At 33.8% G+C, this 25,601-nt stretch overlaps 1 protein-coding gene and 1 pseudogene across 1 annotated transcript; one reads left to right on the forward strand and one right to left on the reverse strand.

Annotated features, from left to right (window-relative positions):
• LOC106319720 overlaps positions 1-3,848 on the reverse strand; it is a 16,970-nt pseudogene extending 13,122 nt beyond the window's left edge.
• Positions 3,849-16,580: 12,732 nt separating this feature from the next.
• On the forward strand, positions 16,581-18,054 carry LOC106319729 (putative pentatricopeptide repeat-containing protein At1g43010). Its single transcript, XM_013758113.1, has 2 exons — positions 16,581-16,856; positions 17,058-18,054. Exons 1-2 carry the CDS (start codon positions 16,581-16,583, stop codon positions 17,991-17,993), a joined length of 1,212 nt encoding a protein of 403 aa, XP_013613567.1. The 3' UTR covers positions 17,994-18,054.
• Positions 18,055-25,601: the final 7,547 nt, after the last annotated feature.

Raw genomic sequence — 25,601 nt, forward strand, 5'->3', positions numbered from 1 at the left:
AAAAAAATATATAACATATAAGGTTTCCTCATTTTTGTAATTTAAAGTCATTTTAAAAAATTTAAAATATAACATATAAGAAAAAATCTAATTTTTTTATTATATGGTTAATGTGATTGTTTAATTTTTTTTAATAATATAAATTTAAACAAAAATGAAGAAGGATGCAAAAATTGTTATCAAATCTTTATTATTCATAATCATTAATTGTCATATATATGCAAATCATATTAGGTAATTCCGTAGCTTTTATTTAAGGAAAGAATACACACTTCTTATATTTTAGGTTAATATAATGTTCTCTAGTGTTATATAATTATGGAATAATGTGATACCATTAGATTAAACTATACTTTATATCAGATGCTCTAGAATTCTTTGAAATGGAATTTAGAAAGCATTTAGAGTGCCACCTAGGATTTGGAGTTTTTTTTAATTAATACAAAATTAAAAATCTAATTTTTCAAATGCTTCTCAATTAATATATAGGGGATTTGATAATAATTTTTGTATCTTAGCTATTTTTGTTTAATTTTATATTATTAAAAGATATTAAACAACCATATTAACAATATAATAAAAAATATATTTTTTTCTATTTTATATTTTGAATTTTTAAAACGACTATAAATTACTAAAAACATCAAATGTCTCACACAAAAAAATTGTGATCAATGATTTAACTGTTTTTTACAATAACAAGATACAAATAAATCGTATGAATATGAAGTCTCATTTACTAGACATTCATATTATATATTAATATAGTTTATAATTAAACTATATAACATGTAAAAATACTTAAATATGATAATTTCTAAATTTATATTGAAAAAATATTGAAATCTTAATATTTTAATTTTGAAATTTGTATTCAAAAAATCGCACATTAAAATTTTGTGTTTATCATTTGAGTGTGAATTCTCAATAATAAATATTTATATTAAAATATACTATATATCTATGTCCATGTCATTGAAATTTAGTTATATACCATATAAAATAAAAAATAATTGCTTTGATTTATTTACCAAAAAAGTATCGTAAATAAACAAGATGTATTATTTTGATTTATGTGTTTACTCTAATTTAATTATATACATAATACATAAATAAATATAAATAAATAATAATAGATAAAAATTATTTTTATATATAACATAATTGCGCGGGTCTAAGCTAGTGGGACTTTATTTGTGAAAACGTTTTTCACATGTAAATGCAAACGCACGTATGAAGCAATGCTAACCTCTTCTGCTACTTTGCCTGCATCAGCATAAGCAGCTTCACTCTTCTTTGAGATGGTTGACATTATTACGGCATATCCCCCTCCTGCAATTGCTATCAATGGAACCACTGCTAATGTGAGCAGCGTTAGTTGCCATACTGACAAAAAACCGATCACAAATCCAGCGATGAACTGACATAGGTAACGCAAAACATGGCCAGTCTGATACAAAACAGAAAAATTTCATCAGTTACATTTGTTTGCCCTAATTAATTCATTCTCCTATTTTCATATAATATATTTTGTGTGTGTTTTTTTTTTTTTTTTTTGTAATCGATATATTTTGTGTGTTGCTTCGTTCATATTAAAAAAAAAAAAAAATTTAATTATAAATGTATTATTTCTGTAATTTATTATTTCTAATGATTTTAAACCAATAATAGATTAATTAAGAGTTTTGAAAATATACATTTCACGATTACTAATTTAAAATGAAGAAAAAGTTAAAGATTATCTTTTTGAAGTCATTTTTAAAATAACTATCGTTCGTAAATGGTGGGAATGTATTTGAGAAACTACCTTGTCGCCAATTGCATCTTGAACCAAGATGGTGTCACTTGAGATGTGGAAAATGAAATTTGAATCTCTAGCTTCTGTATCGAAGAAAGTAATGTCTTTTGCTAAAATTGATTTGAGATAAATTATACGCAGTCGTGCTGTTTGTCTTTCCCCTGTTTGCATCCAACAAGCAACTCCTGCCAATACAAGCACTCCAAATTTAAACATAAGAAAACAACTAAAACTCGGTAATATAGCTAGAAACCTACCCATCCAGGCTGATACCAAGTTGACCAACCCTAAGTAGACCAAGTACAGAGCATTCTGGAATAGAAAAATCACCAAATTGTTATGAACCATAATCAAGAAAGAGACTACATAAACATCCACTAATAGCGGGTTTCTGAGAAACCTTTGAAACACTGGAGGATTTTTTTTTTTTTTTTTTTTTTTTTGATAAGTATGTGAAATTCATTATCAAGATAATGACACTGGGGATACAAATAGTTTTTGCAAGCAAAATCTACTGCATCAATGGATGCTAATTAAAGCAGAGGTCAAAACAAAGGCTCCAAAAAAGTTAAAAAAGACTTTGTTAGACAAATAAGGTTTAATCTAACCCTGAGGCTAAGACTAGAGCTTAACTAAAACGAAATTCCTAGCAGCTATGAAATTCCAGTAGAACAACACTGAGCCTTGTCGTCGGTACCTGCAACAAGAGTGATGATCAACAGAGCAGAACAGCCGGAGAACAATACGAGGACCCGCATATTGTCCCGAAGGCGACTCCGAACGAGCAACAGGCGAAGCAGGGGTGACTAGGTCCTGGTCCGGCCATCACACAAAGAAGTCCACTCCAGACGCTGGTGACTCCAGAAGCTAGCAAGTCGGCACCTTGTGAGTCCAAAACCGAGGGAGATAAGCGAGCAGGTAAGCACAAGTTGTGCCTAGGGGAAACAAGCGGAGGTTCAGGCTCTCGACTCCGGTCCCTTCACACCTAGACGACACTAAAGAGAATCACGCTTCATACCCAAGGGAGAGGCATGGAACTCAACGAACAACTTCTTTCTGGAAAGTGAAGAAATAGAGGAGTCGGAGCTCTAACCTACAGTCTGCGTAAAACGCTGAACAGCTAAGCTGGAAGGAGAATCGACCTGAGAAGTCCCAGGCGAGAACCTCAACTCGCCCTTTCAATCGAGATCCGGGGATCTAGACGGGAAGTTCTACGAGAGCCACCTTCAGAGGAGAGAGAGGAGCCGTGAGGAAGCAGAGCAACCATCAAAGTACACACCAGACGAGCAGAGGCAGCGACGCTAAGCACAACCGGTGAAAACTCTGAACCAAATCTGACCCAGATCCAGAGAAACGGATCTCAGATCTACCTCCAAAGATGCCGCTTCCTGAGTTAATCCGACCATCCTCCACCTCGCCAGCACTCCAGAGAAACCGAGCACACACCCGAGCTTCCGATTTGAACCGCCGAGTCCGGCCGCAACTCGACCGTAAACCAGGGATACTGAAGCAAAGAGGAGAGGGACAAGCCGTTTAGCACCAAGAGAAGTGGTTTGAGATGAACTAGGGGATGGTGGGGGCGACCGACGGCCGGAGAAGTACCGTCGATCACCGGAGCGGAGAACACAAGGAGATCTACGAGTGGAGATTAGTTTCGGGAAGAAAGAGAAGAGAGAAAACTTTCTCTCACCTCTCTCTTATTTTGCTAGAACTTTTTTGATCTTGAAACACTGGAGGATATGGCTGTAGAATCCGTAGAAAGATTGCCAAGTGAGTAACATTTTCCCAAAGAACACGAAGAAGAGTGGAAGTGTACCACCATGAACACACGTCCCGAAAGTACCCAGGAACATCAAAATGTAATCAACTTTATCTGCTGCGCTAAACAAACCCATCAGGGACACTGATTCTTTCTTCATCTTTTTCTTATCCTCCTTTGCTTCCCTATCGTTCTGCATGTTTACCTTAAAGGATGTCTCTATACTCAGTGAGCACAGAGATGTATTTGAAAGCGCAAAAGAGCAGAGAAGTATTTAGGGTGGTGGGTTGCTTGCGGGGAAAGGGGAGGTGAGGAGAATAATATATATATATATATATATATATATATATACTAGGGTAAACCCGCCCGTATATATATACGCGGGTTTACAGTAACGTTAAAATAAGAAAAATTCTTGGCTTCACCCCTAGGGTGAACCTTTAGATTCACCAACCAATAGTATTTGAGTAATTGATATTTGATATCTTTTTAAAAAAGGAAACAAAATTAAATTTCCAAATAAGATTATATTTTAAAAATAAAACAATAAAAATATATAAAAATAGTTACAAAAAAAATAAATAAATATTGTTAAACCGTTAGCAAAATATTAAATCATATACTCTAAATCCTAAACTCCAAACCCTAAATTATAAACCTTAAATCTTGGATAAACTGTAAACCATTGGAAAATTTTAAACCCTAAATCATACATTAAAAACTAAATTTTAATAACACTAAACACTAAACCCTAATCACTAAACCCTGAACCCTTGGACTAACCCTGAACCCTTGGATAAATCATAAACTCTGTGATTTAATTTTAAAATAGGAGAGAAGGATTCTTCACCATTCTGGTTTGCCAAAGTTTATATGACTCTAAGAAATGAAATGATGAGTTTTACAGATTGAAGACTAATCTACTTATAGTTGTATTTCACCGACTGGGAAAAGAGAGATGCATTGAATGAGAAATAGTGCATTGAAGGAGCTCTAGAAAGGTTCGTCTATAGTTTTGAAGATGACGTTTGGAGTTGTTGGGCTCATTATGTGTATTAGCAGGCAGTTTGACCAAGCTTCCTAAACCCAAAACAATTGTTGCAGTTAATATTGAAGCCTATTAATTGATATCCGGTTATTGAAACTTAAAACCCATTCAAAACGTAAACAATCTAAAGAAATCAGATACATTAACGATCAAAGCCCAATTGGCTCAAGCTTAAATGAATGAAACGATGAGTTTCATTCGTCTGGGACACGTGTCGCGCTTAGAGGAGTCGACTTTATAACGTGAATGCTTATGTGTCTCAACCAGGAGGGAGAAAACTTTCTTTTATATAAATAGATATTTCTTTTTGAGGAGAATAAATTGATATAATGAAAACTAAAAAAACAAAATAGCTATCTACTGAATCAGTAGTTCAAATTGTATTTAATGTAAAGAGTTAATATGGAACTGTAATCTATCTATCCCTCAAACTGTATCACCGACTCTGACAACTCATATAATTAATGCCAGACCCGTCGCTTGAGGCACATGAGATGTTGTATACTTTGATCATATGGCCAAGTTAACTTTCATAGGGACCACACATTTAAATAATAATAATATGCCGGCAACTACTTCCATAATTGGTATACATCCCAAGTTTAACTCTCATACCCTCAATTAGGCCTAGGCGTTCGGATACCCGTTATCGTTTGGATCGAGTTTTTTGGATTTCGGTTTTTTTTTATAACACGTCCTAGATCTCATTCTAGTAAATTTGCAAGTACGGATCGGATTCGGATATAACACATCGGGTTCGGATCGATTTTGTATCACATCATAGAACCCATAAAGTAACCATATATCATTCGGATTCGGGTTATATCAGATAGGTTCGGATATACCTGAAATAAAATCTAAAATTTAAAAGTAAAACATAAGAAATATATACTTATTTATATATAATTAAGTATTTAAAGTAGTTATTTAAAATTTAAATACTTATTGCTAGATACCATATAAAAATAAATATGAAATTGAATATTTGAAGTATATATTCATGTTTCATATAATTACATTTTATATTAGTTTGGACATTCGGACCGGTTTCTTCGGATATCTTTTCAGATTTTTTGGTTTTTTCGGGTTTTCGGATTACCCGTTCGGGTTCGGTTAATAACATTTCGGGTTTGGATATGTTTTGTACCATCTTACGAGATTCATTCGGGTATTTTTTACATTTCGGACCGGTTACAGATCGGGTTTTTCGGTTCGAGTTTGGTTCGGATTTCGGATTATGGATTTTATGTCCAGACCTACCCTCAATCTTTGTTTCTATTTTTATCGTTATTTTTCATGTCAGAGATTAGCCGTGTTCTTTTTCATTGGTTTCTTAATATGGCATGTATATCATTTGTCGTTAAAAGTTATATGTATATATGTGTACGCGTGTAAGGTAATTTGCTGTCTACAAAACAAAACGAGAATCAGAATTTTGTAAAGTGAACTTTTTCATTACAATTAGTAGTGTTAGAATCATGTAAGAGCAGGGCCGGCTCAATAAATTTATGTACTTTTCAAAAGGAACAAAATTGGACTTTCAAAACTTATATTTTATCTTATTAATTTTAGAATAAAATTTTATAATAAAATAATAAAGTTTTTTGGTTCCTTACATTTATTTTTCTTAAAAATATGTAATTTTATATAAAATAGGTATATATAAAAAAGTCGAGATCTCTAAATCTAATTATAAGAGCTTTTCCATCGGCAAATTCTGGAAAATTATCTAACGAGATAAAAATATAGAAAAATAAGGAAGATAGATGGCTGAGGTACTTTAAATACCCGTTGAGAAATTTTGATGACACATGTTTCACTTTTATTAGTAACTAGTGGTGTTGTTTCAATTATTTATGTGTTGTATTCTATTGTATTTTTAAATTTGATATGCAGTTTTTTTTTTTTTGCAAGTGTATGGATGGTCAATAGTCTGAGTGTGAAATTCTTGTTATCATGGCTGTTTTGAGCAGCTTCAGCCAGTGTTAGAGATGATGGCATGACATGTCGGATGTTGGTTCTTGACGACTACATAACTCTAGAGATGATATCTCATTGGATGTTTTGAATGAGTTGTTCGAAACTTGATGTTGGTTGATCTGCTTTCATTTTGTTATATATTTTGTGTAAGACATTGTTGTTGTTTTTGTGTTAGAGGTTTTGATTTATAGTCATGTAAAATTTATATTTATAAGACGTTTCATCTTTGGCGTGGTAGTGTAATCAGTTGTAAAATTTTATTGAGTTAATTATACGACATACTCCTTCCGTTCTCGAAAATAAAATTTTTTAGAGTATATTCTTGTTCCACCAAAATAGATTTTCTATATTTTTAAGGTATATACTTTTGAGAAACACTAATTGTGAATATTTGAATTAATAAAATTTTATTGGTGGATAGTTATTGAAAAATGTATTGAAAAATAAATTATAAATATTTATTATATTCTTAATAAAATTAAAAATTCTAGAAAATCTTACTTTCGGAAACGGAGAGAGTATATTTTTGTAACGTAGGAGAGCTATAAATTATTTTGAAGTTAACAATGACCCTCTTACATTGGTAATAGTTTACATTGGTAATAGTTTAGTAATTAAGTTTGGGGGATCAACTAGGTGTTCCGTTTGCCAAAATAATTTATCAATATGTTTGAGTTATTTATTAATTTCACTAAGGAGTATTTATTTGTTTTGTTTGGTTTATATGCAGGTTTTATTTTAAAATCAAGCACTGTTTTATGCTTTGTACTTAGCTGAGTTTGTCTATATTATGTGCACGTGACACTAATAATAGAATTCTCCTAAATAGATCATTTTAAAGCTTTTGTTACAAAAAAAGATTCCAAGGTGGAAAATAACCAAAATGTTCATTTAATAAGTCTTTTTTGCAGTTCAGATTATTATTATTTTTTTCAAATTTGAACATTTTTATAAAAAAAAATTTTGAAATTTTTTTTATTTGTTTTCAAATTTATTTTTGAAATTCGAAAATACTTTTTGAAACTATTTAAAATATTTTTATTTTCAAATTTTTAGTATTATTTTTTATTTATAAAATTTTAAACTTCAACCCTAAAGTCTAGATTAGTTAATCCTAGGGGTATAAGTCTATATTTACCTCTTTAATGAAACATTTTGGTTATTTTGATTCTTAGAAACTATATTTGTGACAAAAACTTTTTTTAGGGCTATCATAGGGTATTTCTCCACTAAAAATATTGTTATAAGTTAGGGTAATGGGTAATTTTAATAAAACGTAAGGAGTATGATTCATGTGTAGTTTGTTGGGATTCATGTTGCATTCAGATGATTTCTTATTTCTGCGTACGTATTTTAGCTAGTATATATGTGACTTTGTATGTCGTTTTGGAGGTCCATTAACTTACTCAGTTATGGCTTTGCTTAGGTTGGATTTTTTTTGAAAAAACTTAATGAAAACAATTTACTATAGTAGTTGAAGGTGAAAATAGAAGCAAAAGTTCTAGAGGAAAAATGAAACAATAGCAATGCATTTGTTTGTTTGATATTCTCTCAACAATTGAAAATGAATTTCTTCATCTGCAGCGATAGTTCATGTTATTGATGTGACACTTTCTTGGAGGTTTGAGGAGCTCGATATTAAATAACGCTTGTTTTTAACAATATCGAAATGTGGCAAGGATCTTTTTATCCTTCTCCAGCAGCGATCTGATTTTGATTTACTGTTCTCTCCACCAAGAACATCCATATATTGTTTTCTTTCATCAAAGTTGTATTTGCACATAATATACCGTAAAGATATGTGATGTTAAAAACATACGTATAATTGTCGTACACCCATCAAACAGAACAGGGGAGGTGATTGAGTCATTTATTAGTGTTACTAAAGTAGAATAATTGTTTCATTCTCTCGATATAGTGGACCTCAACGTTGTTATTCTCCAAACATTTCTCTATTATAAAAGTGAAATTATCCAATATACTCAATGGATTATCAGAGAAATATCGGAGGTTCATGTTTCTAAAAATGACAGGCAACTTCTGTCCCTCAAGCGTAACCATTAGAACCATCCAAGTGTAGTTAGTGTTATAATTAACTGATTTTCGGACAAAAGGATTATGATTAGTTAATGGTCCCTTTCTTGCCTAATTTGTAAAATAAGTTTGCATATTCATTGATTAAAGAAAACTTATTACAAATAATTAAATGGAGGATGATCGTTAAAAAAAAGATTAGCTAAATATTTTTTAGAATACATGTCTAAATTAAGATTGCGCCATGTCCAAGATGAGATGAATTGGAATATACTGTAAAATTTGTGTGTTTATTGTTTGGCTGCTAGTGCTTATTAGAAAGAATGACCAAGGGACTATTGCAAAAACAAAAACTCACGTTGGAACAATTTCATTGATGGTGTTTTTTTGAGTTATTGACATCTTCCCAGTACGACATAACTATTTATTAGACTTTAGGCCTTTAGGGCCTTATACATACGGTCTCTTTTCTTATTAATAGATGATGTCTTCTCCATGGGCCTTAACTATTAATTGGGCCACATGTAGATGAAATGAAATCGAACAGAACGCAAAAATACGACCTGAGCTCCGATCTCCAGATTCTGATCGAGATCCACTGTCTTCCTCCACCGCAACGCTTTTGATCGCCACTACTCGCCACCTATCCACTGTCGCATCTCCCAAAGCCATGACAAAGAAGATCGACCGAAACACCGACGGCTTGCTCAAACTAAACATGATTAGCTTTACGATTCCAATTCTCTTCAGCCATAAACTCGGTATCAACTGTTACGGCTCCACTGTGTCTGTAGCTGCCGATAATCTTGCCGCTCACGCATCTGGCTCAGCTGAGAATAGAGCCGTAGAGAAGACAGCTTTTGATGTGAAGCTGGAGAAGTTTGAAACGGCGTCGAAGGCGATGAGAATCCAAGAGGCACGAAGATCTCGGCAATGTTTGAACAGCAGCCAACTTTCAAATCTGCTAGGAAAATTCTTGAATCCGCCATCGGGTTGATGCTTAACAGAGAGTGTTCTTTCAGAGAACAGAGAGATGTAGTTGCTCATCGCATTCACCGGACACATTTATAGGCGAAGGTGCAATCGGTTACCGTAGATGTTGATGAGGATGATTAATTGCGAGAGAGTGGGAGGAGAGATCGAAATCACTTGAATGATTGGGGAGTAATGTAGAGGAAAACAGAAAATGCAAACGTTACAAAGAAGCTTCTGGGATTTGGTGAATCTCGAACGGCACGGCAGCAACTTTGTTAGCTTCCTCCCCCTATTGAAAGAAACCCAAAATAAATTCTGGTCAAAGTGTGAGGAAAAAATTAGTGGGCCACTGAATTTGACATTTAAAAACCGAATCCCATTGTAACGCGACAGAACATTTTTTGTGATTGAAGAGAGTGTGCAACGTGGCACGATATGGGAATAGGAGAAGTGACGTGGACGCATGAAGAGCCTTTCTGAGCAACTTTATTATTATAGAACTTTTTATTGTTAAGAACTTAAAACCAGCAATTGAAAATTATACATGTTTTTTCTCTTTCTACTCTCTCCAACTTCTCACTAGAAAACTTCAATCACCATCGTCGATCGGTAGCCGGTGGCTCTCGCTGCCGGTTACTATATTTTATCTTTTTGTTTTTTGTATGTAAATATTCGATCTGTTGATCGAACTTCTGTTCCGGTTGCGGATTTTCACTTTCGCTAGGCGATCTTTTGGTGTGTTTTTGTTCAACCAAATCAGAACTGTTCACGAATCTATTTCTTTCTCTGATTTGCGTTGACACTTTCTCTTCATGCAAGATCTAACCATAAATCCTGGAACTTGTGTTTGTCTTTTGGTACTAGCCGAGTGCCAGATCTCATCAGAGGGGGCGTAATCGTTTCTTCCTAAAGAGAAAGATAGGAAGATGCTCCCTTTTGGTTGAAGAATCGAAGGTGTTGGATTTGTGTGGTTGATTTGAAGCAGATTAAGTAAAGTCAGGGTTTCTTTGAAACGTCCTGACAGATGATCTGTCTTTAGATCCATCAGTTTTCCCAGGAATTAAGGATCGGTGACCACTCGGAGATCAAACTACAAGAACCGGCGAGCTTTGTATGAAGAGTTCAAGGTAGATTCGAAGGAAGCGGTAAAGCTTATGCGTCTCATCCGAGAAGTTTACCGGAGAGATAATCGGAAGATAGACCGCCGGTGAGAACATTGAAGTCAAGTCGAGATTCTTCTCGCCATTTCATCAGCCAACCCAATAGTCAACACGTGTTTCCACGTTTTTCTTTAATATTGTAGTTATCATCTTTTGTTGAAATCAGTTTATGAATTGGGTTGTAATGGGCCTTCGGTTTACCTTGTTTGGGCTTTAAGCCTTTAATAATATCAATGTTGACAAAAAAAAAAGAACTTAAAACCAGCATCCCAACCGATTGGGTTGCTCTAACACATAGGATCCCTTATATATTAATTGAGAAACATTACAACATTATTTTGTAACCACGCTGAATTTTTTAGAGAAATAGTTTGGTCCATCTTAACTTATACTATACATTTTATTAAACTATCTATTATATTGATAAATAGTGTACAAAAGATTATTCTCGCACTTTCCTTAAATAAAAGCTACGGAATTGCCTAATATAATTAACGTATATATGACAATTAATGATTATGAATGATAAATATTTGATAATAATTTTTGTATCTTAGCTATTTTCTGTTTAATTTTATATTGTTAAAAGATATTAAACAACCACATTAACCATATAATAAAAAAATATTTTTTTTTATATGTTATATTTTGAATTTTTAAAACGACAATAAATTATTAAAAACGTTAAATGTCTCACACTAAAATTTTGTGAACAATGGTTTAATTGTTTTTGGTAATAACAAGATACAAATAATCATAAATCGTATGAATATGAAGTCTCATTTACTAGACATTCATATTATATATTAATATAGTTTAAAATTAAACTATATAACATAGAAAAATACTTAAATATGATTATTTCTAAATTTTTATTGAAAAAGCATTGAAACCTTAATATTTTAATTTTAAAATTTGCATTAAAAGAAACGCACATTAGAAATTGTGTGTTTATCATATGAGTATGAATTCTTAATAATAAATATTTATATTAAAATATACTATATATCTATGTCTATGTCATTGAAATTTAGTTATATACCATATAAAATAAATAAAATGATTGTTTTGATTTATTTACCAAAAAATTATCGTAAATAAAAAAGATGTATTGTTTTGATTTATGTATTTACTCTAATTTGATTATATATATAATACGTAAATAAATACAAATAGATAATAATAGATTAAAATTAGTTTTATATAACATTTATTCCGCTTAATTGCGCGGATATTAAGCAAGTATGGTATTAAATACCGGGAGACTGCACTCATTATTTCCCGAGGGTCAGCACTTAGTAGGATTATGACTTTACGGGTCCCCCATCCGTTCATACAATCCCAACAAAGTTAGAAAATATGGATTGATTTTATATGGTACATTACGATGGAATCTAGCTAGTCATTATTAGTCACGTGGTATTCTCTCTTTTTCTACATATTACTAATGGTTATATGGTTTAGTAGTTTTTGGGGAACAATTAGCCATGTTAACAGAACTTCAGTGGATACACTAAACACTGTTAAAATTTTAGTTACTTAGAATTTTGATTTAAAATGGTGGATCTTGTATGCACTTGAACAGGTAGGATTTAAAGTGTTTGATTCGGTTAGTTGAATTTTGGTTCAGTTTTCAATTTTCAGCTTAGACAAATTTAACTACCCAATTAAAATCATATGTACTATAGTTTAGTTTGGATACCTGTGTTTTTGGTTTGTTTGATTTTGAACAGAAAACTATAACTATTATATTTACTTTGAACGGGCAGGATTTAAGGTGTTTAATTCGGTTAGTTGAATTTTGGTACAGTTTTCAATTTTCATCTTACACAATTTAACTACCAAATTAAAACCATATGTACCATAGTTTAGTTCTATGTTACATGGAAACGGAAGCGGGTACGTGGAAGCGAAAGCGTATGGAAGCGCGGAAACGAGATTTTTAAAATAATTAGGAAACGAGTACGTGTTAGAAGCGTATTCATATATATATATATATATATATCCACAAGGTTCCGATTCCGATTCCGATTCCGGTTTCGAAGCGGGAAGCGGACGTCCGATGAAGCTTCCGTGCAACGTAGGTTTAGTTTGGATACCTGTAGGTTTTGGTTTGTTTGATTTTAAACAGAAAAAATATAACTATAATTACTTTTTAATAAAAACTAGGTGTTTCGTCCGCGCATGCGGACATAAATTTTTTTATAATTACTTATTTACTTATCAATACAACCATTACTAATTAAAAAATTATAATAATAATTTATTATTTATGTTTTCATTTGAAATTTTTTAATTATTATATTTTTTGAAAATTTCTTTGTGCACTATATTTATCATATAGTAAAATCATTTAATATTCTCTTTTCAATTCTATAAAATTAAGAATTTTACCTAATTAATATTTAGGTATGTGGTTTTCGTTTTAAATTTTTAATTAAAAGATTTTTAGATAACAATACAATATATATATATATATATATATAAATTATCTTCTGAAAACGTATATATAAGAATTATCTTTTTTTTAAAATATATTTAGATTTTGGATAATTCTTATTATATTTAATTTTAATCACTTATCTAATAAAAAATATTTTTTTATTTTGTGATTAATATATATGTTTTATTCATTAAATGTATAAACAATATTAACCATTCTAACTTTAACGTAAGAGTTCGAATTCGAAAAAGCACTTTGCAAATAATAGTATAGATTAGTGAATTTCAGTATATATAGTTAGAAATATAATTAACTAAATAAGATTTAGTCAAAGTTCATTGGACAATTTTTCTTTACGTTTTTTTTTTGGTAAAATGTTATATTTATTATACCAAGTTTTTTGGTTTTTGGCAGATTTTACAAAGGTGAACTAGTAGCAGAAGAACATAAATTAAGCTAAACAGAGCATCTAATAGATAGAAAAGCTTAAGCAAAAGAAGACATGGACCGGAAAGAGACTGGTATTAGCGGAGCAGTGACAGACATAAGACATGAGCGGATTGAGCACCCTGTTGCCACGAGCAAACCGGAGAGAAAGACGCCCTCAAACCTTGGATGCACCGGCAGCTTCCGGGAACCCACTCATCACCACCTCCACTAAGAATCACATCTCATACCTGCAAGTCCGTCCAAAATCACCTCACCGGCAGCACGAGGAAGAGTCAACAACAGGAGATTGCTGCCTCCGCTCCACCATCCCGGAACCGTTACACCCGTTTAACCCACCGCCCATATAGGGTAATGGGACAGGTTGAGCACAATTACTCCGGAGCTGCGACCGTCGAGAGAACTCGAAGACCTAATAGCCAAACTAACACTTATCCCTTGAGTCGGACCCAATCCGCTTTCACAAAAACCACCGCACAGATGAAGAGAGGACAAAGATACAGCGACGAGGAGCGCCACCCTGTCAAATCCACACCGCCTTTGGAGAGAGGCTTGAGCCCCACGCGCCAAGAACGAGCTCGACGAGCTATGGAATGACTCAACATCACGCGTCGCCACATGAGAGATCCACCAGGTTAGACGATGACCAACCCCGGAAACCCTCTACACGCTGCCACCGTAGACCAACAATGGACCCAAAGAGGAGCAGAGGAACCAGAATCACAAGCTCCAACCCCACCAAAAAACTCATCACCAACTAGCCACGCGCCACACTACACCGGAGACGAGCACAAGGGAGATTGCTTGACGACTCATGCGCCGCTGACTCGAAGAGACTCAGCCGAAGAGATTGAAAACTGCTCCGAGTAGAAGAACCAACCGAAACCTAGAGATGAGTTCAGCGGGAGCAAAGGCCGTCCTCTAGCCCTTACCAAACCACTAAACACGCTCCAGATCTGGAAAGGATCCGCCGGATCTGAAATCGGAGCCCACCACGACTGAATTCCACCCTAGCCGAAGAATGAAATGATACGGAGGAAACAAAGGAGGCGGGAAGAAGAGAAGAGGAGAAAACGAACGGAGCTCTGGCGACCGTCTAAAAGGGACACGGCGGTCGCCGGGAAAACGAAAATCAAAAGAAGAGGAAAGTTAGAGAGAAAACAAGAGGAGAGCAATTTTTCTTTACTTTCTTGGGATGCATTCCATAAGCGATTCATGTTAGAGAACTTCATAAGACAAGAGAACAGAACTCATGAAGATAAGGTGAAATTTTTATTTGACATGTTTTTATGACAAAAAAAAATGGACATGTTTTTATTCAAATCTGAATGAATGCCAGTTATGTGCGTGTTTCGGTGTGTGTAAGGCATTAATTTCTTTCAAAATTTGACGAAAATATAGTGTCCAAGTGGGATAACGAGTTTCAAGAGAACTTGTGAACAGTTGGGCTAGTGATATACTTCACAATTGTGTGAATCAAAAAGCTTGGAAGGTCATAGCAAGAGGAGAATGCGTAAAGATTGTATCCCAGTGAATGATTCTAAGAATTCTACAAAATAAGAAAAAAGGCAAACAAGTGTAAAAGATCTAATTAACAAAGTTCATATATAATATTGCATGTCTGGAGTCACTTTTCCGGCGGGCACATGCATAACTGTCTGTACCAAAACATGAATGTTCTAAAACGTACACATGAACAATAAATTGGGTTGAATCTCAGAGTGGAGTAGCTCTTACTCTTACAACCTTAAATTCTACTCAAGTCACTAACTTGTTTGGCGTTGATCAGTCCACTTCAAAATCTAACTGATGGAGAACTCTCAAATCTTCAATCTAGCTAGTCTATATTGCATCGTTGTTCAATAGTTAGATTCAGCACTAAAATTCTAACTTAACATGTAAATTAACTTATTTGACAATTGACATGAGCCTTTGTAGACATGGAACCACTTTTCTTATTTTTGTCAACTCATCTGATAGAGACCTATCTTTAAATAAATTAAAAGTTATTATAATAAAAAATATTGTAAAAGATTTTTAATAATAATAATAATTTAAAGATAAAATAAACATCAAAAATAAAATAATTAATAACATAAAATAAGAATTTATTAAGTAATAAAATGAATTACTGCTAAATAAATTACCTTTCCAAAATATAATATTTTTATTATGAAATAATATATATGTTATAGGTTTTATGTTAGTCCATTGTATATGTAGATATATTTTTATATTTTATTTATAAATTTTGAAAATATATTATATCCTTAAAAAATTAAGGATATAATAGGATTTACGTTAATAAAGGTATAGTTGACCAAACTAATAAAAGAAAAAAAAAAAAGATTAACAAAATATGATCAAAGTATTTTTTTTTTTTCAGTTCTCCTGAAAGGAAAAAAAACCCTTAATAATTTTTTTAGCGTCTAATTAAGTCACCTTCACGCTTGTAGTTGTAGGCTCGTAAAGCACACATGTTACATAGAAAAGGACGCATGAACAAAACACCCGAATAACATCTACCATGATTTATTCAAACCCTACCGCTTCTGCTGATATGCTCTCCGACTGGTTTAGCCTGGCCCTCTAATATCTCACTCGCTCTGGATCTTCTATGCATCTTCTGTCTTCATCTTTCTAGGGATTGCCCGTCTACTGAAGCTCTCCGCCTTGCATGTTGTCTCTCGACTGATCCGTCTAATAGGTTCAGATTATTTTCTTCATTTTGGATGTAAATTGGGCCTAGGCCCGCAGCTATTAACACTCTATAGGCTGACTGTAACTACCCAATGGGCTCACCAATTCTCCCAAATTTTACCGACTCTTTTCTCTCGCCAGACCCAATGGGCCTAATCCTTTGCTCTTTTCTCTCGCCGGACCCAAGCTCTCTGTCGCCGGATACGCCGCATCTCTCTCAAAACGATTAGAGAATGATGCAAAGCCTTGGACGATACTCAAAACAATTTCTCTTGTTCAGGAAAACACAGCCGATGATTCAGTTCACGCGTACCCTAACGTCGGCGAAGCTGAATGACACTTTACATAGTCGGGTCATGGCGGTGGAAAACAGGTTCCCGTTCCTATGGAGAGTTAAGGTCACACCTGTGCTGAACGAATGGCTGAAACAAGGAAATGAAATAAACCCTACGGATCTTAGAGCCGTCATCAAAGCTCTCTGCGAGTCTCAGCGATTCGACCACGCCCTCCAGGTCTCACTTACTTTCTCTCTTCTACGTTTCTAACTCTTTGAACAATGACACTTTAAAAAAAATTATAATGCCTTTGTGATAAATTTTTATAATGTCCTAATTAAATACAACTAAAGTTGTAGCATCAAATCTTAATGTTATATAAGCTACTACTACCTATGGCTCCTGGACTGTTACAAAAGTCTGTTTTTGGTGATGTAGGTCTCAGAGTGGATAACTAAACGAGGGGTGTTCGAGCTAAGCACTGAAGATGTTGCATCTCGGCTTTATCTTATTGAGATTCATTCAGGGTTGAGTGAAGCAGAGAATTTCTTCAAAAGCATTCCCGAGAACATGAAAGACGACTTAGTCTACACCACTCTCTTAAGCTTCTACGCAAAAGACAAGGAAACACGACACGAAGCCGAAGCCACTTACCAGAAGATGAGGGAGAATAATATGCTCTTCAAACCTAACCCTTACTACAAGATGATCTCTCTCTACGGCCTTCTTGGAGATACAAATATGGTCGACGAGATTGTTAGGCAGATGATAGAAAACGGAGTTCAGCATGACATAACTCTCACGTCCAATAACGTTTTGAAGGCTTACGCGAGTGTCCCTGATGTGGAGGCAATGGAGAAGTTTCTGAAAATAATAGAAGATGAAACGCCACCGTTTGCGTTGGCTTGGCAAACGGGAATAAGCATGGCGAAGGCTTACTTAAAGAGTGGTTCAAGTGGAAAAGCGATAAAGATGTTGCGTACAACAGAACAAGTAGTTGATGCAAAGTCGAAAGACGCAGCGAACAAGGAGTTAATGGAGATGTATGGGGAGGCTGGAGCTAAACGAGATGAGTCCCGCCTCTATATCAGTCAGAATGCTAAGCAAGGACGGAGAAAGGGGGCGTATCGATGTAAAGGAAGTGGCGGACGAAGCTCTAACCACCCGGGATATTACTATGGTGGCTGTGGTGGTGGATGTGGCAGTATACGTGGTGGTGGGGATGGTAGCCGCGCTGATGATAACGGTGGTGGTGATGATAGCCGTGCTGATGATGACGGTGGTGGTGTCGGTGCTGATAATGACGGTGACAGTGGCGGCGGATGTGGCGGTGGGTGTGGTGGTGGTTGTGGTGGATGTGGTAGCTGGGATTGAGAGTAGAAAACCAAGTAGAGAATCATTGGTCATGTTTTCGTGAAAATAATGGTTTACTTAATTACCGTCGAACGTTTTACTTATTGGTAATATTATTACCATACTGCCAACATCGTGTTCTACATCTTGTCCAGCAACTAAGATATTTTTAATGCACCAATACGCAACATCTGGACTCAAATCCCAGAAGACTTATTATCTATGTATCCAATATAGAGGTGGTCAGAAGAAAATCTTCAACAGCTTCATTACTCTTTTGGGTTTTGTCAATATACGCTTACATCTTTAGACCTGAGCTTTTCCTTTTGTACAAGAAGACATTAAGTCATCAACAACTTTGAAGCATTTTCTCAAAAGAATAAAGAAATGAACTCTCCAAAAATTAGAAAACCCATTCTCAAGTAGATGTTCATATTGTAAATACCAATGCTTTGAATCCAACAGAACTTTAGCAACCAAAATATTGGAGATGGGCTTCACTCCATCAATAGAACTTATTAAACAATGAATTCGGCATATTTAAAAGAATGGCAATTTTTTTAAACCTGACCGGTAACTGAACCAAAAAATATTTGGGTCACGGTTTAATATGGTTCGAACGGGTTCAATTAGATTTAATTGGGTTAAACCAAATTAAATTTAATGATATTTTGTAAATAATATACATATTCTTTACAAAAATCATATCAAATAAAATGTTTCAGTAACCAAACTGTTTTAAAAACTTAAAAATACCAAACTGAAAATATGATAAAAAAGTTATAAAATAATTTAATAGTTCAAATATAAAATCAATAAAAAAAACACATTTAAACTTCATTCTCCAATCATCACTCCAAATATTTTTCACCTTTAAAAAATTCATGTAAACTATGTTTTTATTTACTCGTGTAATGAGAAGAAAGAATAAGTATAATGCTTTGTTTTTTATACAAATTTAGAATTTCATGAATGTTAATTAAAGTCTTGAACACAAGAGATCATGTAATTAGATTTAAACAAAGTGAAAAGTAGACATAAACAATATCTTGGCATGAATGTGAATCTTGTAATTTGTGAATTGCAAAAAAGGAAAAAAATGAGCTACGGCGTTGCTTTATTAATTTCTTACAGACTTCATTCTTATTTAAAAGAAGAAAATTTAATTATGTTATTAACAAAACTTTGGTTTACATACGAACCTCGGTTTGGCCATTTCATTGGATCGTCGGCTTTCAGGTTTTTAACGGTTTAAAACGAATTTTTAACTTGTTCAATTTTAATTGGGTTTTGCTATTAACTCATCCCGGACTGGTCTCCGGTTCGCGGTTTAACCCGGTCCGACTGCTGGTCCAGGCTTAAAAACACTGGAGAATGGAAATCACCAAAAATCGGTCAAAATCTTAGAAAAAGGAAAAATATCTTGACTTCAATCTTTTATAAATAAGAAAACTCCTCAAAGTCTAAAGGAAAGAGGTTCATCTAGATACATCAACTATCATCTAAGCACTTAGCCAATCATCTATGTACATCGCCTATCATCTAGGCAGCATTCCACCAAGGCTGAAAGGAGAAGCCGAGTACAACTCACCTTGACAGGTTTGAGTTACTCGCTTAGTTGATTATCTCGATTTCAACTCTCCTTGACATGTACGAATAACTCGCCGAGTTGAATGACTAAAAATATTTCAAAGTAAACTCGCCTTCAACTAGGCACTAAGACATGTTCAACTCACCATTATAGGTACGATGTAACGCTCTGACCCGCCAAAGTTCATGAGCCTCCACGTCCACTCTTGGTTTGTGAGCTTCACTCTTATTTGACGTTCGGTGCGTTGTTGGAAAGACTCGGTAAACTTGATATACTAACCCTGCAAACATGAGACCGTTCTCCGTGCTTTGTCTTCACTCACAAGATACCATGATTAGCCATCCTGCACCAGCTTCTTGATAGGTTACCCATCCTTTGATTTCTCCAGCTTAATCACGCTTAACTTTGAAGTTCTCTCCAGATGGTTAACCAAAAAGGTAAGTGCACTTTGTGTTATAGATATCCAAATCAATTTTTATAAGCCTTTTCCACCTAATCTATTACCACAAACCCAGGGTACTACATTCACCCTCACTAACAGAGTGCAACGTCCTCGTTGCACATATTGATCGTCACCTCCGATGTTGTGAGTCCACTCGACTCAACACTCTCAGCAGGTTTCATCTCTGATACCAACTGTAAGGTTCCACCCGCCAATGTTCGTGAGCCCCCACGTCCTCTCTCGGCCCATGAGTCTTACCCTCATTTGACGTCTGGTGCGTTATCGGAAAGGCTCGATAGACTTGATCTACTAACCCTGCAAACACTATGTGGCCGTTCCATGTACTTTGTCCTTACTCACACGGTACCGGGATTGGCCAACCTGCAACAGCTTCCTGATACGTCACCCATCCTTTGTTTGCTCCAGCTCAACCACGCTTTAACTCTAGAGTTCTCTCTGGATGGTTAACCGAAAAGGTAAGTACACTTTGTATCATAGATAGCCAAATCAATTCTTATAAGCTATTTTCACTTAATCTACTACCACAAATCCAAGGTACTACATTACGACCTCTCACAAATTTTCAAGGGAATTACGAGAGGTTTTGTCAAGGATCTTAGTCATGGGCATTTGTTCTCGGTATTGGTTCCAGATCGGTTCTTCGTTTTTTTGGTTCTTTGGTTCTAAATTTTAGGATCTGTTCGAGTATTTAAAAAATTCAGTGTGGTCCGGTTTCGGTTTCTTCGGTTCTCTGTTCGGATGACAAATTTGGGAACCGGATAATGTCCAAGATAATTTTGGATCCTAATCGATTACGATTTTCCGGTTAATTTGGGTTAACAATTATTTTTTTTTGGATTAAATATCAGATTTTTGGGGTTTCAAATAAAAATTAGGATAGTTCTGTTAATTTTAAATATTTCATTTAAAAAATATTCTAGTAATTCATTTTTTGGGTATTTCAGTTTATAAATAATATTTTAAAATTTTTGATTATCTTAAAACTAAATACAGTACAATTAAATTTTATAAGTATATAAATTATATTATATAAATTTAGGTATATGTTCGGTTCTTGATTCAGTTCCAGTTTAGTTTTGATTCGGTTCTTGTTCGATTCTAGTTTTTTGGTTCTAGAGATTCGTTCGAATAATTGGTAGGATCCAAACCCGAACTAAATCTTTTTTAGGTTCTGTTCATTTCGGTTCAGAATAAATGTGTTCATGCTTAGATCTTTGTGTTGGATTACACATTTAATTTTGACATTTGATGCTTGCTTAACATGTAATATTTTGGAAAATTTGATCAACTATGGTTATGAACTCAAATCCTGACACATGACTAATGTGATACGAAGTACTTAACATCAAAACCCTATAATCTATATACATCAACTAAATTCTGAACATATTTTCACGGAAAATAACTTTTTCAGAAACCGAATGTGGATAACTTTTCCAACGCTTGAACTTATATGTTGATTGTATAAAACTATACAATCAACATACATCGACAAAATGACACAAAATTTATAACATATTTCATGTTACATAATTTTTCGGATACAGAAAATACATATTACTCCACCAAAAACATAACAAATCTCAGATTTGCAAGGGATTTGCATTGAGAATTAGGTAACATATAAACTCATACATGTTCTCTCAACCACTCGAGCCGCTTACTCCTTTGCTCTTCTCTCTCGCCGCCCCGCCGGACCTCTCACTCTGTCACACTGCATTTCTCTCTCACCTGATCTCAAAACGATTAGAGAATGATGCAAAGCCATGGACGACACTCAAAACGATTTCTCTTGTTCAGGAAAACACAGCCGATTCAATTTTTGCTTACCGTAACGTCAGCGAATCTGACACGTTACATAGTCGGGGTCATGGCTGTGGAGAAAAGTGTTGGGAATGTTCTAAAATCATTTGTACTTACTCTTGCTAAAGTAGTAATGTCGAGGTTCAACAATCATATAATATCTATACTATTAAAGCATGATCCTATTGTCCTTTTTACCTTACTCTGCCCTTTCTTTACTAACATTGCATGTTTCATTAAGGGCAATCAAGTAATATTAATAATACATCTATATTGGGCCATTTTTTTTGGATCCAGCCCACTGTCCACGCCAGATCTCTCTTGGGCCATTTGGGCCGATTAAGAAATCTGATCCAATTCTCACATTTTTTTTTCTTTGGGCCATTTAGTCCAAGTTCAAAAAAAAAAAATTCAACCATTCTTATTTTTTTTTAATATAATTTAAGCATTCATAAAAAAAAATATTTTTTTCATTGAAAAGTATAAATCTTTATTAAAAGTATATAATTATTTTTATTAGAAATATTGACCACATAATAAAATTAATTTATCAGAGTTATACCAACTTAATTCATTAAAAAAATAAAGTTTAATTTTTTAAACATAAATAGTCATTTAAAATGAAACACAATAAAGAAAGATAAAAAGTTTAAGTCTTTTATAAAATAAAACACAAATATATGAAATATGACATTTACTAAATATTTGTCAATTGAAAAAAAATAAATAAATAAATCCGCGCTTTGAAAGCGCGGGTCAAAATCTAGTTAGGTGGTTATAATGTTTTGCTAGAAACCGCTTATAATCTATGAATTATGAATTCATTGCTAATAGTATATGATCCTACAAGGTCACACATCTAAACAAATTGGATCATAAATATTTGGGGTTTTATACATTTATTTATATTATATATGATATATAATATGAATGTAATGTTATATAATTTGCATATGCACGTAATGTGCAATGGTTGCACGTGGGCTAAGCAATAAATGAAAATGGGCTTAGTCTTTTATTCTAATGAGATTAGAATTAGGTTACCCTCGTATAAATTATATAAGGTGGCAACGTGACTTGTTAATTGTGTAACAAACGTGGCCGACCAATACGAAACCCTAAAAAACAAAAAAGTTTGTCAAGTTTTTTGAGATTTGATCTAGACGGCATTAGCATTTCGTATCGATTCAGTTTGTGTGCGTGTGGATACCGGTAGAGGCACGACGTTTGGAGTGCTTGAATTTTCGATTTAGTTTGTTTGTCTTTTCGCTGCAAAATTTCCAGGTATATTTGAAACTCGAAGATCTAAGTTTATTTCAGTATTGGCATGATATTCTAGGCAAATTGAACTCATAGGTTGATTTATAAATTGTTATAAACCGGCATGAATTTCAACAGTGATACCAGAACCATGTTGTTTAATATGAAATTAGATCTTGTTAAATCTATAATTTGGTATAGACAATAAATTGATATGTTAGTATGTTAAGAAAAAACCCTAATTTGATTAAGGTAGATATACGGCATGGTTAGTTACAACATTAAGAACATCCAAACCCGTATATGGAGATATATGTTTTTTTTTTTTAAGGTAACCGCGGGTTTCCGGCGACCGTGGTCAACCGACTATTTCCGCGAGGCCCACGGCACTCCACGTATTCTTGGGATTTAACCCTAGTCCGGGTGGCCAACGCGAATTGAACCTGCGGGGAGCGTATTGGTTCTGGGCCTCAACTATCTCTAGGCCAACCGCGTTGGTTAAGATATATGTTTTTGGTGGTGGTGTTCTTGAAAACTACTACTTTTATGTTCAGAATAATATTATTTAACATGAACATTATGATTATTGTAATCGATTAGTTTTCACATGTTGTATTGTCTTAAATTGAATGTTTCGTAGTTGCTGCTTGTATAAATATATTATTTACATTTTAACATATGCATTATAGTAATATCTCAATTTTTAATGTAAATAAATATATTTAGATTATCACGATCATATCAAAGTGTTGATATGGATCTAGATATTTATATACATGTATATATATTTTGATTTGGTTAAATCAACTTATTAACGTTCTAATTGGATTAGAACTAATATTATTCAATAAATAATATATGATTTTAATTAGATTAAAATAAATAAATTATTTATAATTCAATTAAAATACATATTAGATATGTATTAGTTATATTTATATTGTATATTAGATATAAATTTTAAATATAAATTAAAATTGAATTAAAATTTGTTCCTCAATTAATTTCAAGTACTTTTGATGTCTATCCAATCTTGTCAACTATCAAGGCTCGTTTCGTTGTAAGATGGGCTTGCCAAAGCAAGGTGTCTGCAATTACATGAGTGAGGTAGATGGTAATGGTCACCATATTAATATAAGATTGGTTTACTTGACTAAGCTATCAAAACGGTTTTGGGCTTAGAGACATAGGTTGGATAAGACATAAGATGTTGTCTGACAACCAAGAATTATATTGGATAAGATGTCATCTGACAACCAAGAATTATATTGGATATAATTAGCAAAGTGTTGCTTAGCTAAATAGCTAAACATTCGGGCGATGAGCCAAAGCTCACTCGGGTTCTAGTGAAATATGGATCTTGGATTATTATATTCATTTGAGGAAAATGTTTTGAATATAATATGAGTTTTCTTAATTGTTGAGATTTCTCTAATTCCTATACATCATATTAATATTTACTATTCTTCTATTTCTGAAAAATTAACTCCTCACAACCCACTTTCATTGTGATATGCCCTTGAGAAGGACATATTGAATGGATAAAATTTCCTCCAATGGTATCGAAACCCGAGAATTGTTCTCAAACAAGAGTGTAAAACTTTAGAGGAAAGGATAAGCTAAGCTGGATTGCAAATCCTAGCCAGCTTGATCCTTCTCCTAAGTTTAAACCCTACTTGGAAGATCTGAAAAAGAAAAAGACTTTTGAAACATCGTCTAGGGGTATTTATGTTATAGAAGTAAATGTTACTATTTCTGGCTCTACTTCTTGTGTATTGGATACCGGCTGTGGTGCTCATATTTGTACGGATATGAATGGCCTAAGCAATAGTAGAATTTTGGAGAAAGGACAAGTGAACCTACGCTTAGGAAATCGAGCAAGGGCTGCTGCATTAGCTGTGGGAACATTTCACTTGTCTTTACCTTCAGGCTTGGTTTTAGAACTTAAAAATTGCTACTATGTACCTGCTATAAGTAGGAATATTATTTCCATTCCTTGTTTGGATTTGGAAGGATTTCAGTTTTCGATCAAAAACAAGTGTTGTTCTTTGATCGTAATGATATCTTTTATGGTAGCGGTCTATTAGAGAATGAACTTTATATTCTAGACTAAAGCGTGCCTGTCTATAATATCAGTACCAAAAGATTCAAGTCTAACGACATGAATCAGACTTTTCTTTGCATTGTCGTTTGGGCGCCCACATAAATAAGAAACGCATTCAAAAGCTTCATAGTGATGGACTTTTGAGCTCATTTGAGTATGAATCATATGAAAAATGTGAATCTTATTTATTGGGTAAAATGGCTAAGGCTTCTTTTACTGTACACGGTGAGAGAGCCAAAGACTTATTGGAACTTATACATACTGATGTATGCAGACTAATGAGTATAAATGCTAGAGGAAACTATCAGTACTTCATTACAGTCACTGACGACTTCAGTAGATATGGTTATGTTCATCTAATGAAACATAAGGCTGAATCTTTTGAAAAGTTCAAAAAATTTCAGAATG

The sequence above is a fragment of the Brassica oleracea genome, unplaced genomic scaffold (genome assembly GCF_000695525.1).
Source record: "Brassica oleracea var. oleracea cultivar TO1000 unplaced genomic scaffold, BOL UnpScaffold00579, whole genome shotgun sequence".
Taxonomy (NCBI): domain Eukaryota; kingdom Viridiplantae; phylum Streptophyta; class Magnoliopsida; order Brassicales; family Brassicaceae; genus Brassica; species Brassica oleracea.